General features: G+C 47.2%; 1 protein-coding gene and 1 long non-coding RNA gene across 3 annotated transcripts in view; one reads left to right on the top strand and one right to left on the bottom strand.

The window, feature by feature from the left end:
* Window positions 1-18,467, bottom strand: part of LOC310743629 — a 232,848-nt gene that overhangs the window by 149,166 nt on the left and 65,215 nt on the right. The gene's annotated exons all lie outside the window — the stretch shown is intronic.
* Window positions 2,199-18,467, top strand: part of TRIOBP (TRIO and F-actin binding protein) — a 63,496-nt gene continuing 47,227 nt past the window's right edge. Inside the window, exons 1-6 of one of the 2 annotated variants that reach the window (XM_083573917.1) lie at window positions 2,199-2,320; window positions 4,331-4,522; window positions 12,064-12,200; window positions 12,694-12,835; window positions 14,033-14,207; window positions 16,224-16,602. In XM_083573917.1, coding sequence (XP_083430043.1) covers window positions 4,409-4,522; window positions 12,064-12,200; window positions 12,694-12,835; window positions 14,033-14,207; window positions 16,224-16,602 — 947 coding nt within the window. In that variant the 5' untranslated portion in view covers window positions 2,199-2,320; window positions 4,331-4,408. The remainder of the gene's footprint in view (window positions 2,321-4,330; window positions 4,523-12,063; window positions 12,201-12,693; window positions 12,836-14,032; window positions 14,208-16,223; window positions 16,603-18,467) is intronic. The other variant, XM_083573918.1, reaches the window with a different exon arrangement.

Below are 18,467 nucleotides of genomic sequence, written 5' to 3'. Positions count from 1 at the left end.
AGGGTACCTTGGAGAGAGCAGGAATGTGGGGCTGCGGCTGGAAGTGCTGGCCTCCCTTTGCAAATGTGACTGTGTTTAGTCTCTCGCACAGGTGCAGGCCCCAGTTCGTTCTACTCATCTGCTCTGATTGGGCTAGTAATTTGCTATTTTGAAAGGCTAATCTGGGCCTTCTGTTGACCCCTTTTTCCCCTCGAAGGATGTGTTTAGAAATGACAGGTGCACCATTTCCACAAGTGAAGCTGGGATTAGACTGCACTAGGCCAAAACAACAACCGGGTGCAACAAGGAGAAATGAAAGCGAATGGAACAAAGGGAGACAGATATAGTTTGAGTTGGTTTGCACCCAGCCTTTTACTGTATAGGTGTGTGGCACAGGTAATGGAAGTTTTTGCAGGTCTGGACTGGAACAGGTTAGCCTTTGAACCTGGCTGTGCATAGAACTTCAATGGGTCTGTTCTGAGCATGACTATCCTTGGATATAACCTTACAGTCTCAGTTCTATGCTGTAGAACTTACTTGGTCTGTAGATAATGACAGCAGCATTGAAACTTTACCTTCCGGGGATTCATTTCCAGATTGGACTGTCTGCTGCAAAACCAAAGCTGCACCAAATTCTGATGTGTGTTCTCGTGTGCATACTCAGTTTGCATGGTGCATGATAAGCTGGGTCTCTTGGGCCTTATTGTCACCCGTCTTGAACTCAGAGGGCACCTTGGACCACAGCCACCCTTGCTGCTGCACATTTGAAGGGAACATCAGCTGCAGTTGGCCTGCAGCCATTAAGGAAATCTAGTCCTCCATACTGATGATCATCTTCTTAATAAATCCCCAATAAGCTTCTTCAGGATACAGAGTTTTACAAACCCTAGTCCAGAGTCAAAACTACACCAATGCACAGGTAACTCATAGAGGCAGGGGAAGTTCACATGCTTTGCATATGAATGTTCTCAGTTGGTAGATCCAGCATTTTCAGATAAGGCCGGTAAATAATATTATCTGAACCCCTGACCTGCTGTCAGTCAGGCTAGAACTGGGATGGGAAACCTGTGGCCTTCCAGATACAGTTGGACTCCAAATCCCATCAGCTCCAGCCAGCATGGTCAATGGTCTGGGATGATGAGAGTTGTAATCTGGCTACATCAGGAAGATCCCAAGTCCCCTAGGCAATACTTGAGCTTAGGTGAACCAGTTTGACCACCAGGCATAACACTACTTCCTGTGTTCCAATCATAGTGCACTCAACAGCAGCAAACACAATGCAGAGCCTTGTGGCATTTTTAGGACTGCTGTTTTAAAATAAGCTCTCCTGGACAGTAATATGTAATATGTAATATGACTGAGGACAGCATTCTTGCAATGATGATGATGAACTGGATGCCTGAGCAAGATGGAAGGAGGCGATCAGGGGAGACGAATAATCATGGCTGGCCCTTCCATTATTAAGCAGCGAGGCGGTTGCCTAAGGCAGCTGATTTTGTGTGTCAGGGAAAGGTCAGCAAATGGTTTAGCTATTTAATTTGACGTTTGTTTTTACTGCCAGGTAAGCGAAGAGGTGTTTATGGGATTTTTGTTTTTCTGCTTAAGGTGCCAAAATAAATTAACTGCCCCAGGGTACTAAGATGCACCTTGTTGGGGGCGGGGCGGGGCTGGAGAGCAGGCGTCATTTGCTGCTGCTCCCTGAACAACCTGCAAAACACATTGCGCCGAGCCTCTGAAGAGCGCTAAGCCGAGAGAGCGAGGCAGAGGCTTCCGTGACGGCGAAAGCAGAGGCAGATAACTTCGCAAGGACTCAAAACACATGTGGCTGCGTTTGCGTAGATTCCACGTTTCTTTTCCCATTACTTAAAACACTCGGAGCATCAGCGAGACGCTGGTTTGGCACGAAGGCCAAGCGAGCTCACGCTGCAAAGGGAGGGAGAAATCGATCACATCCCCAGCGCCGCTGCAACGTGGCTCGCAAAACATGAAGAGGCGCCGAGCTAATTATGTATAAAACAACGCAACAAAACAAAAGTTTCGACTCCGAAAGTTCCAAGCCCTGATCAACATTCCGGCGGTTCTGATTCGCTACCGAATTAGCCCACCCCCCCTCTCCCAAACAGCCACTTAAAACGTAGTATTCAAATGAAGGTGATTGGTTCAGCCAATAGGAAAGGGGCCGGTGCTTGTATTCTGGGTCCACCTCCCCGTTTGTATTCATTGTTAAAAAAAAAGAGAGCGAGAGAAGACAGCGGCGGAAGGGCTCCAGCTGTAGTCGCGTGTGTATATATATCTAGGATTGCATTTTGAAGGGTGCGCGCGTTTCTTCTGTTTTCTGTCGGTATGTTTTATTGATAAATTGCGAGCATATTGATAAGCTTAATTGGGGGAAGCAACACGGAAGTATTTTAGTGGTATCTTCCGAATTTTGATAAACACACGTGAAACTACCTAACGCGCCCCCGCCCCACTCTCGTTTAAAGGCAGAAAGTGGATTGTCAGGTGTTTGTGGCTTCCGCAGGTGATATGATAAAACCTGGTTTTATTGTTGCAGAGGCGTTGCAAATGGGGGCAAAAAAAAAATTTGAAGTCCCGCAAGGCTGAGAAGTGAAGAAGCTTTGGAGAGCATGTGTTAATTGTGAGAGTTTGTCTTCTGCAGTACCCACTGCTGTAGGATAAATTCATTTTAACTGGCTTTAACCAAAAATATTATGGTAGTTCTGATTAATACGAAAATGGTCTTTTGATTGATTAGCCAGACTGGATATGGTGCTTTGTGATGTGTGCAAGTGATAATTGTATGGTGGTTTGGTCTGTTCTTCACAGCCTTTTGCTTCCCACAGTGGTGTTTGATATGGATGGATTATTTCTTAAAAGAAGAGCACAGCAACCTCTTTCAAAGAAATAAAATGACTATGGTGGCTCATAAAATCCAGCACACAGAAATAGTATGTGTCGAAACTCTGAAGAAATATCCTGTTGGTGGTGGGAAACAAATTAGGCCTACGTTTATTTTAAAGTTGCGAAATTGCAAAGGCAATTTTGTTTCATGCTTGGTTCAAGTAACCTCATTTTATTCACCTTTCCTTATGTCCTCATGAGCACGAATAGATTAAAAGCAAGGGTAGGTGCCAATGGTTATTAATCCAGACATAATGCTTATGGAAACACCCATTGATTGATGCCTCACTGTTAAAATTAATCTGGTGACCAAGCATGTGTTTCTGTTTCTCCTCTTCTCCCTCCCCCAAGTTGTCCCTTCTGCATGAACTTGGCCCTTTCCATTTCCAGGGTCTGTCAAATTAAAGTTGCTTACCTAACACACCTGGTGAAGGGGTGAATGTGATAATCTTACTGCATACTAAATGCTATTCTTTCTCATTCTAATGTTCAGACTATGAGTACCATTGCTAATATAGCTAAAATGTCACCGCCCCAACATAAGAGAGCAGTAGCTGCTGGCTCAGAGAAACCCTGAAGCTTGCAAAAGTACCAAAAAAACCCTAAAGCCCCCACCCCCCAAGAAAAAGCCCAATGAGAATTCAGCAAGCTCAATGGCCCTAGAATGCTGACGTAACTGTTTGCTAGATGTGCGAGTAAAATTGAAAACTAGGGTGGGGAGAGGAATGGAACAGGGCAGACATAACTGAAGTTGTGCTCTCCAGATGTTGTGGAGTTCAACATCTCTTGGTCAATATGGCCAGCTAGATCTGATGGGAGTTGTAGTTCAACAACCTCTGTAGAGGGTATTGGCTGCCTCTGGAATGGAGTATGCTGAACAAGAGCACTCCACAGTTTTATTTCATGTCTGACTTGTCCTGTATAATTTTAAAATGAGGCTTCCAGAATTGTAGAGTTGGAAGGGACCCTGAGGATCATCTAGTCCAACCCCCTGCAATGCAGGAATATGCAGCTGCCCCATATGGGGATTGAACCTGCAACCTTGGCGTTGTCAGCACCTCACTGTAACCAACTGAGCTACATGATCCCATAGTCTTGTCCTCACGACAGCCCTGTGAAGTAGGTGGGGCTGAATGATAATGACTGTCTGAGTGAGCGTCACGGTTTGAGCAGGGATCTGAGCTGCTGTCTCCCCACTTCTTAACGCTAACTATTACACCAGACTGCCCCACATATGGGACGGGTCTGTTTTTGGCCTGCAGACTTTGATGCTCTTTGAAGATTCCTCCTTCTCCTCTGATGTTCTTGGAGCACGAGACACTTCCTGCTGGTTGGTGCCAATGAGCACCAGGCTATACAGAACATTTTCTCTTTGATAAGGCTGGAGGAATCGGGGGGGGGGGGTGTACTGATGTATTGTGTCTTATGTCTTATGATCCTTTCGTTGCAGCTGTTTCCCCACCCCTACCCTGAAGCTAGTTCCCTAAAACTGCATGCCTGGGGGAATCTTCCCTTCCCTGCATTGACCATGTCAGAAATGTCAGAGAGCACTCTGTGTGAGAAATTCGAGGCCAATGTATTTGCCAAGACCCGGTGCCAGAACTGCTTTCGAACTCTCACTGCTCACAAGCGTGGTAACCAGGTGAGCTTATATTTGACCTTGGTTATTGTGGGCAGAGGGGGAGAGGATCTTCTATTGCATGTTTTGGGGAGGGGGGGCTGTTCCCAAGGAAATGTAGGAAGCAGAACATTCCAAGGAGAAGTAATGTTAAGAGGCAATATTCCTAAACGATCAGTTGTGTAAGGCTTTCCAAGATTTATGATCTGCATAAGATGCACTGCTCTGTGGTCTGTTGATAAAAAATCATGGGATCTCTTCCAACTCTACAATTCTAAGGGTGATCTCGCCCAGCCCCCTGCAATGCAGAAATCCAATCCTATCCACAACCATCCCTGGGTGGCCTCAAAACACCAACTTTTTTTTGGTTAACAGCCAGATGCACTGAGCCATTGACTTGTTGGGCATCATAGGAAGCTGCCTTATACTGCATCAAAGCAGTAGCCCACCCCAAAAGCCCTACCTGGAGATGCCAGGAATTGAACCTGGGACCTTGTACATGTAAAGCAGACGCTCTGCCCTTGAGAGTAGGCCTTCTCCTACCATGAACAGGGCCTTTTTGGTTGTGGCTCCACCCATTTAGAATATCTTTCCTAGGGAAATATGAATGGGACCCATAACTGCTGTCTTGAAGAGGATGTCAGAGACATGTTCATTCCAGTCTGTGTTCAGTTAGTTTCAATGTGCTGTGCTTTGAAATGTTTCTTGCTGCTGTTTCTAACTTAGCAGGCTCTTTGGCGCACGTAATTGTGGTGGATATGCTGCATGCCTTAATCTTTTCTCTTTCCTTTTTTTTTTTTTGTAAAATTGCCCTGTGAGGACAATGAGGCCTGAAAAGCAGTCGATAGATCTCTTTAATAAATAACTTTAAACCTTCCCCAAAGTTGGCAATTTGACAGGTGACAGAGCATGACAATTGCCAGAGCAGCATGGCATGTGCATCATAGGGAGGGGTAAGTTTTTTTAAAGGCTGGGAAAATAAGAAAATGGTGTGGCGTGAGTTATCGGCAGAGCTGAGTGAATGGGACTGGAGCATAACTGTGAAATGATTCGGTAGCCAAGGACTGAGGCATGATGGTGGCTAAAGCAGTGCAGGATCAAGACCATTATCATGAGAGAGGCTGGTGCCTTTAAATTTGCAGCAACACACAGAGATCGCCGAGTGGGTGTTCATAATATTTTCCTTAGATGTTAGCTCTTTCATGACGATTGTCCATGTGGTTTAGTGGTTTAATGTTTTGACTGTGATCTGGAGAACTGGGTTAATATCTCAGTCACGGACTCACAGGTTGTCTTGGAGTAAACTGCTGCCTTCCAGCCTCAGCTTGCCATCCTCTCTTCCAATTCCGGTCCTTTCATCGCAGTCTTTTATACTGGGTTGTTCTAAGGCAGGGGTCAGCAACCTTTTTCAGCCGTGGGCCGGTCCACCATCCCTCAGATCTTGGGGGGGGGGGGCAGACTGTGTTTTGAAAAAAAAAGGAACGGATTCCTGTGCCCCACAAATAACCCAGAGATGCGTTTTAAATAAAAGCACACATTCGACTCATGTAAAAACACCAGGCAGGCCCCACAAATAACCCAGAGATGCATTTTAAATAAAAGGACACATTCTACTCAAGTTAAAACACGCTGGTTCCTGAACCATCCGCAGGCCGGATTTAGAAGGCGATTGGACCACATTTGGCCCACGGGCCTTAGGTTGCCTACCCCTGTTCTAAGGGCAGCCTGGGGATGGAGCTCCGCCTCCTCAATGGATCTGTTTCCCCCCCCCATCCATTGTTTGGAATTGCTGCCTATGCTCACGCTTGGTCTCTCTTCCCAGGTTCATCCCATCAGTTTCTCCCAACATAGAAAGCCAGCTCATGCAGAGTTGAGACGGGTTGCTCCATCTAGCTGAGGACTGTCTGCCCTTTCTGGCAGCAGCTCTTCAGGCAGGGGTCTTGGAGAGGCCAGGGATTGAACCTGCAACCTTTTACATGCAAAGCAGACACTCTGCCACTGAGCTACAGCCCTTCCCACATCCTCATTGTAATTCCTTTGGCTTTAATGTACCTGCAGGCTGTAATCAAGGCTTGACCCAGAAAGTGAGGCGCACCAAACCTTTAAGAGCTGGGTAGAAGAGGGAATGTTGGTAAATTCAGCTTTTTCTTGCCCTGTTGCGATGTGACGAGCTCCACCTGCTGAAATGTCCTTTTTCTGCGGCTGTCGCAGTGTCAAAAGGCTGAGCATCCCTGCCACAGAGCAGGAAATGGATCTGGCTTTTGCCCAGCTCATCCATTTCCATATTTTAGAGCAACTTTGGGGGGGGGGCAGTGTCGGGAACTGGTTCTGTAATCTGAGCAGCTATTGGAGGGAAGCAGGGGCTTCCCCTGCTGACAAGCAAGAAGAAAGGAAAGGCATTTGAGTGCTGTTTGGGAATGTGGACTTTGAATGAGACCACAGAGACTGCTAGATTATGTGTTAATGAGATACTAAGGGTTCCGACAAGAGGTGTAAAAGGCTGCAAATAAACTCTCAATGGCTGCTGGGCAGTGTAGTTAGTGGTCTCCTTGTTTTAATGGAAATGGGCTCTGTATTTTTAACAACTGTGGGCCAGGGACTAATTCAGCAGGAAAAACTTCCCCATTATTATTCGATAAACACACTTATCAATGGGCTTGGTGCTTTAAGAGGCTGTCCCTCAAGGAGCTTGCAAGCCTGAAATGCAGCAGTCAGGATGGCTCCTCTGATTTACCTTTAATTTGAGTCAGACTGTGGCATTGTGGGTTAAACCACAGAGCCTAGGACTTGCTGATCAGAAGGTCAGTGGTTCGAATCCCTGCAACGGAGTGAGCTCCCGTCACTCAGTCCCTGCACCTGCCAACCTAGCAGTTCAAAAGCACAAAGTGCAAGTAGATAAATAGGTACCACTCCAGCGGGAAGGTAAACAGCGTTTCCGTGCGCTGCTCTGGTTCGCCAGAAGCGGCTTAGTCATGCTGGCCACATGACCAGGAAGCTGTATGCCAGTGAGATGAGCACCGCAACCCCAGAGTCAGCCCTTTACTATTGTTCCTTTCAGCTCAGTATTATCTATTTACTGACTGGCAGCATTCTCCAGGGAGTCAGGCAGAGCCCTTTCCCAGCTGCACCTGAAGATGCCAGGGGTTGAATCTGGCCATGTTTTCCCACGGGCACAAAAAATGTAATGCTCTTTGGCTGAAGAAACTACAGATCATGCACCTCCTGCCTACATTTGACCTTGCCTAGTAGATAGGCATTCCAACATTTAAAAACAAATAAATGCAGGCACTGATCTTTTGCAATGAATAAAGGAGTATGGATGCCACAGCATTAACACTCACCAATTGTTTATGCTCAAAACGAGCAGAGGAGAAGCTGCTACAAATTTAGGGGTCACCTGCAGTGCTTTAAATGATTGACTTTCCTAGGTTTCTCAGGACTAACGCTGGCTCTTCTGTGCTACACTAGGAGTTCACACCTAGGAAAAGTGGATCAGGTGTGATATTTCTAACAGTAGAGTGTCAAGCCCCCACTTTTTAATCTTCCTTACAGTTTTAAGAGGAAGCCTGAACTGGTCGTGGTCAAAGTTACATCCCCCTCCTCCGCTCAGGAAAGTACCGAAGCGACTTCTACACTATAAACATTGATCTGGCTTGAAAACTGCGTTCCTGTCTTGGTTTCAGCAAGAAATTCATAGAGGCCATTCTAAAAGCTCCCGAATCTCCTCGCAGAACGACATTTCACAGGTGTGGATAATGGGAAGAGAGAGGCACCTTAATTTCTCCACTCCACTTGAGAAATAGAAGCAACCTGTGACTCTCGCTTCACTTTGGCAAGTCAGGGTTTTGCTTCTGCTGCCCAGAGTTTATACGTTCCTTCCAGGATCGGGGTGGGGAGCCTGTGGTTCTGCAGATGTTTCTGAACTCCAGCTCCCGCCAGCCCTAGACAGCATGGCCAGGGGTTAGGAATGACAGGGCGGTAATCCAGCAGGATGTGGAGCTCTGCACCTTCCCTGTCCCTGCTCTGGGACAGAGATGCCAACCTGACAAGGGACTGTTTAGCAAGTGTTGGTCTTTAACTGTGGCCCTGGATTAAAAGGCCAGGCAGCCTGAGTCACCTGTCGGCTCCTGGCCCATTCGCTGGCTGGCCAGGTGTAAACTCCATCCCTCCCTATGGGGTGCCAGCTGGTGTCCTGTTAGCAAAGGGTTTCGTGTTGTTCATTGTTTGCTGCGCTGGGTCAGCCTCGGATTATGAAATAGTAATGAGGTTCCCTCTCTCCCCAGTCCTGGCCCTCTAGAATTTCCTCCTGGCTCGCCTGTGATCTGCTCAGAGCCATTCCTGCTCAACTCCCCCCCCCCCACTTGATCAGGACAATGGAGGGGAAGTGGTGCTGACAACCAGCCTGCTAGGGACCCTCCCTTTTGGAGATCATAACCTGCTAAGGTAACTGGGCTGGGGTGAAGGCGGGGTGGGTGGGATGACTCTCCAGCTGGCTAGGGCAGCGAGGAAGCTCTTAAAGGGACAGGCGCGCTTGAAATGGAACTCTGGATCTGAGCAGGGAAGGACCTGCTGTTTGTCTTTGCTTCTGGAGCCTTGTGAAATCCCCTCTCCCAAGCACTGGAGGTCAGGCAATAAAGAGTGGTTCCTATGTTGCTGAGCCCTCCTGTGCTTCCAGGGTGCTTCCCTGCCTTGCTTGTGGGGCTGAGTAGGAGGGATGGAGTGGAGACTTCCTGAACCATAGGATTGGGTGGCGATCTAGCTCAACCTCCTGCACAGGGCAGGAAGATTTTCTATATCTCTGCCTGATTAGCCTGTGACATCTAGGTGACCCGGTGCCATGCCTGAAGAAACAAGGAAGGCTCCTTGGCTTTGGAGATGCTGCAGGCACCTTTTTAGAGCAGGGCTCCATGAGAGGATGGTTGTCAAGAGAGGAGTGCTCTGTTTACGTTTGTGACAGCGCAAGGCAAATGTTGCTCATCCAGTCTATACCTTCCAGTTAATGTAGCGCAGGAGGCGGTGTGCCCTTTGCCGGCTATTGATTGCCACGGTTGATCAATTGGGAGAACGGCGTTTGGCATATGCTATTTATATTTTTGGTTTGCAAGCTTTTTGGTCCAGGCCCTGGTTGAGCCTTAACACAAAGAATACTTCATCTTAACAAATGACTTTCAGACTTTCAGTCGCTAAGCATGCTAGAGTCTGAGAATGTTTTCTCTCTCTTTAGGAACCCATAACTTGCTCTTTAAGCCACTGTCCTCAAAGCGAATTATAGCTGCAAGCCAAAGGCCTGGATCTCATAAGTTGCCTTAAGCAAGTTCACAAAAGCAAAGTTTGCCTATCCCTCCCTTCCCTGAAAGCATCTGTGACCCCCTCAAAAAAAGGCTCTCTGGAGGATCAGGACCCCCTCCAGAACAATGGGGCATGGGGAGCTGTACTGGAAGGAAGTGATGGAGTTTTCCTTCCTTAAATTAAAGTTAATTTAAGATCCAAGACTAATCTGGGTTGATTCTCTCTCTCCCCCACCCGCAAGGTGTTGCTAGGCACTTGAAGGACTCAGAGCAAAGGCCTGTGGTCCAAATTTACAAAAAAAAAAAATGCCAGTGCTAATTTAGATGTATAGATTGCTGTGGAAAATTTGGGTGGCTGGGCTGGGTTCTCACCAGCTGTGCTTTGCAGAGAAGCCAGATGCTGTTAAAAGTTTTAAAAGAGGGGGGAATTAACTTTTTATTGTCATTTTACAGTTGTCTTACATAACCACAATCAGCAAAACCAAAAAGCTGCAACTATTCGCTCTGGAGAAACCGTCGCTGTTGTAATAAAAACAATTCCCACACAATAATAGCAGACATTTCTATAAATAGGAATATATATGTTTGCGTGTGTCTGTATATCTATGTGAAATTTGGTTGTCATAAAATCCATATGTTGGTTTAAACCCTAGGGGCTGGTCTTCCACTTTCTGGTGTTCCTGTAAAGACAATAAAGTTCCTGCAGTCTCCGGCAAAAGTGGCCCTAAAGTTATATTCCTCTTGCCAGTCGTAACTTGTGTGTTAGCTTTTCAGTGTTAGGAGTTCCAGGTTCCGCTGTGAAAGAGGCAGGATGTGCTTCCCCACCCCATCAATGCTTTTCTGCAGCTGCTCCCTGCACCCCATATATCATTGGTCAGGAAGTTCTTCCTGATTTTCTCAAGAAAACCTTGTGGTGCCGGGTACAGGAGTCTGCTGGAGTTTGGAGGAGACAGACCCTTCCTTCTTGTGAACTCCCTTGTGCTCACTTAGGACCCAAGCCAATGATTACAAAATACAATAATAAATTTTTGCAACAATGTGAAGCAAAATAGCCTTTTTAGCCAGGGATTTTGGGGGGGTGCCTTTTGTTTTTTAGTCCAAAGTTTGTGGACAAACGTCTGGGGGCTGTGGGGGGGGGGGGGCAGAGACAAAAGTGGGCGTAGCAATGAATGTTGAATGCGACTTGTACCTTTGTGTGGCTGGGATGTACAAAAGGCAGAGGGAGATATCTGGCTCTTGGTCATGTGGTTCCTCAACCCTCTTTTCAAACTCTGGATCCCAGAAACTATAGTCCAAAAGATTAAACAGAAATTGTCGCTGTCAGGGCTGGATTTAGGTTTGATGAGGCTCTAAGCTACTGAAGGTAATGGGGCCCTTTATATGTCCAGCTGTCTTTTGTCAACAACAAATTGTCGCTGTTTTTTGTGTTGAATATATGGTAATTTATGGACCTAATAGGTATCTACTGTAAAGCCATTTGCACATGTTACCATGCAACCAGTCCATGCAGAATGTAGGCACCCTATATATAGAAATGAGCAAACCAGTGATATTTTAGGGAGCAGGCTAGCAGGCGGGGCCCATTACTTACATCACAGGAGCCTACACAACACAAAACACTGTTGCTGTTTGTAAGTTTTATTTTATTTGTTTTTAATCTTATGTTTTGGAAATGTACATCCAGTTTTTTTCTTTAATTTTTTTCTGGGAGGGCCCAAGAGAGTTGGGCCCTAAACCATAGCTTGTTTAGCTTATACGTAAATCCAGCAAAGGTGGCTGTTTTAAAAGGGCTGATAGATGAACCCATCAAAATATGCTAGGAGGGAGTGCCACAGTTGAGGAGCCACCATCAAGAAGGCTGTGCTGTATTTGAATTTGATCTTTCTATTTATCTTGGGAAATTGCACAATGGGCTTGGGTTAGAGTGAAATTCCCAAGAACCAAGGATCAGATTGTTTAAAAAAAAAGTTCTGTTGCCTAAATAAGGGGAGGATAAAAACAAAAAGAGGATCCACCTATTACTTTCCTATACAAGCGGTACAAAGTGTCTCAAAGGGCTTTTTTTAATGTAAAGGACACTGCAGTCTTTAAAGCTTACACATAACTCTTCATCAAGCAGACTGAGAAGGCAACTGGGTGTGTGTGTGTGGAATGTGGCAACGTTCTTTGTTGTTCTCTGCTGTGCAAGGAAGACATTTTCTGTGCTCTGAAGAGTGCAGAGGGAGCACTTTGGTGCCCCTGAAATATCTCCCGCCAACTCCCATTTCTTTCTGACAGGAATTGAAGGAACACGCAACGAAAACTCCCAATTGCCTCGATGGTGACAACGTGACCAGTCCCTGCGACCCCTTGTGCATTTTAGTGCCCCAGTGTGAACTCTATGTCTGTGTGGGCTCTGAGGACAAAGATGAGACGTAAGTTTTCTGATTGTGCCGGGGTGTGTGGGAGACACACCCCCCCCCACGGTGATTCCTGTTGGTGACTGGGCAGGAATATGAGTGATTAGGGAGGTATCCTAGGCCCAAATGATTAAGGGCCTTGTAGATTAATAGAGGAACCTTGAACCTGGCTTGGTAGTGCATGCGCAGCCAGCACAAACTTTTTAGAGCATGGGAGCTGTGTTGTCGGACTCCAACTCCCATCAGCCCCAACCAGCGTTGGCAGGGGGTAAGGAATGTGGGGAAAGGTAGTCCAGCAATTTCTGAGGAAGCCCCAGGTTCAAATTGTCTGCTGGTGTAACAATAAGGTGGCCGCTGAGGCCTTCCTTGGCTCTTAGCGTTGGCTACCTTTACACTGGCAATGCTCGGCCATCTTGAGCAGCTTTCTGCCATGGGCCCAGCGCTTGGCTTTAGCCCTCACCTGCTGGGTGGTTGTCGACCATTTGTGTGTGTTTTTGCCCCCCTACAGCTGGCAGGAAAGCTTGGAGTACACCCAGCTGAGCTGCAGAGCTGAGGAAGAACCCACAGAAGTTAGTACCTGCCCCAGCACCAGCACCGTCCTTGATGCAGAAGCGGATGTTGTTGACACAGATGCCCGTGCCACGCTTGAGGTGAGATGGAAGTGTGTGTATGTGTACACGTCTCTTGGCAGCCTCATGTTCCCTTTGCAATATTCCTTATTTTCAAGCCTCTTTAGATCCCTGCTGAGGCACCACTGCATGCCTGCTCACCAAGCAAAGGGAGGCAGAGCAGATCCTTATACATTGCCTTAAAGTTTAAGGTCACCTTCACACCAAGCATTTCAAGCACAGGGCTGCCTCCCGGATAGCTCAGTTGGTAGAGCACGAGACTCTTAACCTCAGGGCCATGGGTTCGAGCCCCACATTGGGCAAACGATTCCTGCATTGCAGGGGGTTGAACTAGGTGACCCTTGTGGTCTTTTCCAACTCTGCAGTTCTCCCTAAAATAAAAGTCTTGGGAACTGTAGTTTAAGGGAACTGTAGCTTTGTGAGGGGTAAACTACAGTTTCCGAGACAGTTTGGGGGAAGCCACATGATCTATATGTACAGTAACTTGGGGAACCTCAGATTCAGAGGCACCGACTTGCGCCCGAGATCAAGAGAGCCGGTGCATATTGCACATGCAATGTCGCATCATCAGGAGAAGACCAAGTGCGGAGCCCAATGTGGCACTGCTTCAGTGGCCAGCAGCTCCTTCTCTTTTGCTCTCAGGAGGAGCCGGCCACTGAAGCCACAGCGCACTTGGCCTCCTTTGCCCCCTCAACATTGAGAGGGCCTGGCCCACACCCCACAGATATGGTGGGAAGGGGCGGCAAAAACACCTCGGCCCTATAGAGTTGGCACCAGTGCTCAGACTGTATGCCAAATGCGGCCCTCTTGGCCCCAAATCTGGCCCTCGGAGCTTTCTGCAGGCTACCCCCCACTTCACACCTTCCTTGAGTGTTTTGGCTCAGCTGGAATGTGCCCTTGGGCTCTGATATGGCATCCTGCATGCCTGAATGGAGGGTCAAAACTAGCCTACTGTACAAAGGTGAAATTGGCATGGCCTGCCTACCAGTGGCATGTGGCCTCCAGATGTTTGCCTAGGTGGGAATGTGGCCCTCAGTTTGAAAAAAGACACACACACACACACCGTTCCTGACTTAAAGCATCTGGGGCCCTTCTCCTAGGGACCTGATGTTTGGTATCTCTGACACACAGGCTTTCCTGCTGACGGACAGAGGCAGCAGGGCAGTGTAGGAAACAGCCTCTCTTTTTCTGTGTGTTCCCTGCCTCCCCTTTACATAGGACTGGGAAATGACCAGGCTGCTTGAGAGCATTTTGGAGCCTGACAAAGACAGCACAATGTACTATGCAGGCCAGAAGCAAGAGGCACGACCCGAAAAACTGCATGCTGATAGACCCAGATGGGCGGACCCAGCATCCTCTGGAAGAACAGAGTCCTGGAATTGCCCAAAAGCAGGTATGTGTCATCTCCCTCCTCAGTCTCCTGACCTCTCCCCACCTCCTGCCAGCACAGATCTTTCTGTAGATCTTGTTTCTTCCGAGGGTGGGAACACACCATCCCAAAGGAAAGAACTGTAACTGCAGTGTTGCACTAGGAACCCAAATCCTGTGCCTGGATTTAATAAACAGGAATACATTTGCATAATCAGTTCTCCCACTGATTAGGATCTCAAGCAACTTTTAGCGGGGTTCTGAGATGGCAAAGGGCAAAATGTTCTGAGTCCTGTCACTGAAAGGATTTCCACTTGTTTGATGGGACTTCCCGCTCCACCTACCCCCATCCCCCCTCAATCTGTTACGGGGTTCTCCCAGCCTTTCGGGGCAGCTTTGGCATGCAGTGGGGAGTAGAGCAAAAGTCCCATTGCACAATCAGAAATCCTTGTCTGATGAGACGTGCTACTCAGATCCCTCCCTTTGTTCCTTGACCAGGAGGGCTATTAACCGTGGGGAGCTTTTACATTGAAAAGTCAATCTGGAAATGCCAGAAACTGGATTCTGCCCACAGTACAATAACCTAATGGAAGGATGTAGTTTATAATTGTTATCACCTGACCTGGGACCTGCTGGTGAAGTGCTTATAATAAATGTAGATGTCATCATCTTTATAATGCACACGTACCCCTAGTGTGGTTGAGGAAGTGGCCCTCTGGATATTCCAAAAGGGGTGAGCTTAGAGGACCAGCAATTTAATTATGCAACAGGGCAGGGACGGAGAACCTGCAGTCTTCTCGGTTAGGGGATGGATATTAGCTCTGATGGAGTTTGGATTTGATATCCTGCTTTATCACTACCCGGAGGAGTCTCAAAGCTGCTAACATTCTCCTTTCCCTTCCTCCCCCACAACAAACACTCTGTGAGGTGAGTGAAGCTGAGAGACTTCAGAGAAGTGTGACTAGCCCAAGGTCACCCAGCAGCTGCATGTGGAGGAGCGGGGAATCGAACCCAGTTCACCAGATTACGAGTCCACCGCTCTTAACCACTACACCACACTGGCTCTCATGAGGGCGACATGTCATGCTCCTTCTGGGGCAGTTTGTCCTCTTTTGGTCCCCACCTTGCACTCGGCTTTCACCTGTGGCTCCTAGATGCTGTCAGCATACAACAGTGACCATGCCCCAGGAAACGGCTTTGACTGGCCGGCTAAAACAGGTGAGAGTAGCCGATGGGTTTCAAAGCCTCGGTGAATTAGGGGCTTCCCCTGAATGTGAGGATAGGCTCTGGCGGATTGTGTGGATGAGACCAATAGTGGGTTCAACAGTCAAGAAGGTGGTTTCTGCACGTGCTGTAGAAGGAATTACCTGGGAAGGTAGCCCATGTAGGAGAGAGAAAACTCTGATCCTACACCTCCACTGCCTTGCAGGATATCTTGGGAGAAGAAAAGGCTAAAGAGTAAACCCTACACAAATCCAGGGTGGAGTCCCTGAGGCGGTTGGATGGCGCCTTGTACGCCTCCTTCTGTCAACTTCTGCAGCCAAGCTGGTGCCAAATGTATTGCCCTACTTTCCCTTGGACCACATCAGTGAAGTCGTCGAGAGGGGTGTCTTGTAATCTGGGCAGCCCTGGACCTCCATACACCCTGCCCAGGCTTGTGCCCCAGAAAGGTCGCTGCTAAAACAGTAGTTTGACTTCACCCCCGGAGGCACACACCATTGTCTCTTGAGACAGACGGATGCCAACAACAGCTACCATCAACCCTGACCATCAACCATGCTGGCTGGAGCTGATGATTATTGGAGTCCCACAACATCTGGAGGGTTACAGCTTCCCTTGCTATGGCTCCTGTGCTGCCCACTTCTGGCCAAAAATAAATCTCTTCTGCTTGGAGAGGCAACTGGGTGTGCTGAGCTAATACCCATTTCCATTTGGCACATCAAGTTCGCTGTTGGTTTGTGCTCTTTTCCTGCCCATGCACACACATGCACACACTTTGAGCATGGGAGGAATTGCTGCAAGATCTTTCTCCCCCTCCCAGTTTCCAGGGCTGTGAGTCAGGACCAAGGGGACGGCAGGAGGAAGCATCAAGCCGAGAGCGGCTATTTCTCTCTGGAGCGACGCAAGTCCGAGCCGAGCCGGGCCCCTTCCCCTCCCCGTGCGGGCCGTGGCGCTTTGCCTGCCCGTGGCGATGCCTCTGGCCCTGGCAGGTGGCCTGCTTCCTCCATCAGCTCCGCTGACTCGGACCAGAGCTGGCGCAGCGAGGGTCGCCACGGCCTGATGAAGCAGGAGTACAGCATGCTGGCCGACCTGCCCAAGGTGAAGCGGCTGGACCACCGGCAAGCTTTCGAAAAAGAGCGCAGCCGCACCAGAAGTCCTGGCCGGGCGGAGGTGGAACGGATCTTTGGCCACGAGCGCAGGTGAGGAAATGGGGCAGCCCTGGGAGATTTGCGCCTTGTGTGAGCTGGTCTCCTGAAACAAGCACCACTGCCCTGGCAGTAGGGGTAAGGCAGAGTCAGTGCGCCAGCAGAACCAATCCAGTTTTTTCAGAAGGGCACCTGCACATCTCTGACCTGACTACCACCCTGACGTATCCAGCAACGGGGTGAGTTCCTGTTCCTCTGTCCCTTTTTTTTTTTTTTTTTTAAATATTTTTATTTTTCCATATAAACACAATACAACAAACATAAACATACAAAAACAAAAACAAAACAAAAAACATGTATCATTTCATATCCTAATTTCATATCCTATCTTCCCCGACTTCCTCATGCCTCCCCATTATGTATTCCAAATTCTTATCGATTGTTCAGCAAATCTTCCCTTATTTTAATTTAAATTTAGACTATTCTTCCTTATTTTCCTTGTCTTAACCATTGCTAATAGTAACCATTTGCTTTCCAGTCCAACATCATTCTAACTTTCATTAACTTTGTGATATTTCTTTAAATAGTCCTTGAATTTTTTCCATTCTTCTTGCGCTGCTTCTCTTCCCTGGTTTCGGATTCTGCTCGTCATTTCTGCCAAACCCATATAGTCTATCACCTTCATCTGCCATTCTTCCAGTGTGGGTAGTTCTTGCGTCTTCCAGTACTTCGCAATGAGTATTCTAGCTGCTGTTGTAGCATACATAAAGAAAGTTATATCCGTCTTTAACACCCCTTGGCCGACAATACCCAAGAGAAAGGCCTCTGGTTTCTTGGGGAAAGTATATTTAAATACCTTTTTAAGTTCATTATAGATCATTTCCCAGAATGCCTTAATCTTCGGGCAGGTCCACCAAAGATGAAAAAATGTACCTTCAGTTTCTTTACATTTCCAACATTTGTTGTCAGGCACATGGTAAATCTTTGCAAGCTTGACTGGGGTTATGTACCACCTATATATCATTTTCATAATGTTTTCTCTTAAGGCATTACATGCCGTAAATTTTATCCCGGTGGTCCACAACTTTTCCCAATCAGCAAACAAAATATTATGACCAATGTCCTGAGCCCATTTAATCATGACCGATTTAACCGTTTCATCTTGTGTATTCCATTTCAGCAGCAAATTGTACATTTTAGACAAATTCTTAGTACTGGGTTCTAACAGTTCTGTCTCCAATTTTGATTTTTCCACCTGGAAGCCAATTTTACTGTCCAGTTTAAACGCTTCATTTATTTGATGATAGTGCAACCAGTCTCTCACCTTCCCTTTTAATTTCTCAAAACTCTGCAATCTCAATTTGTCCCCTTCCTTTTCCAAAATTTCCCAGTATCTTAGCCACTTGGACTCCATATTTAACTTTTTAACTGCCTTAGCTTCCATTGGCGACAGCCACCTTGGAGTTTTATTTTCCAGCAAGTCTTTATATCTGTCCCAGACATTTAGTAGTGCTTTTCTGACAATATGATTTTTAAAACTTTTATGTGCTTTAACCTTGTCATACCACAAATATGCATGCCACCCAAAAATGTTATTAAAACCTTCCAAATCCAAAATGTCTGTGTTTTCAAGAAGTAGCCATTCTTTCAGCCAGCAGAAAGCTGCCGCTTCATAGTAAAGTTTAAAGTCTGGCAGGGCAAACCCCCCTCTTTCCTTTGAATCCGTTAGTATCTTAAATTTAATTCTGGGCTTTTTGCCCTGCCAGACAAATTTAGATATGTCTTTTTGCCACCTCTTGAAACAATCCATTTTATCAATTATTTGCAATGCTTGGAACAAAAACAACATTCTTGGCAATACATTCATCTTTATAGCTGCAATACGGCCTAACAAGGAAAGCTTCAAGTTGGACCAAATC

This window comes from Podarcis filfolensis (assembly GCF_964270895.1).
Source record: "Podarcis filfolensis genome assembly, chromosome: 10".
NCBI classification, from domain to species: domain Eukaryota; kingdom Metazoa; phylum Chordata; class Lepidosauria; order Squamata; family Lacertidae; genus Podarcis; species Podarcis filfolensis.
Note: the sequence above shows the minus strand (reverse complement) of the source record. Positions and strands in the feature narration are given on the sequence as shown.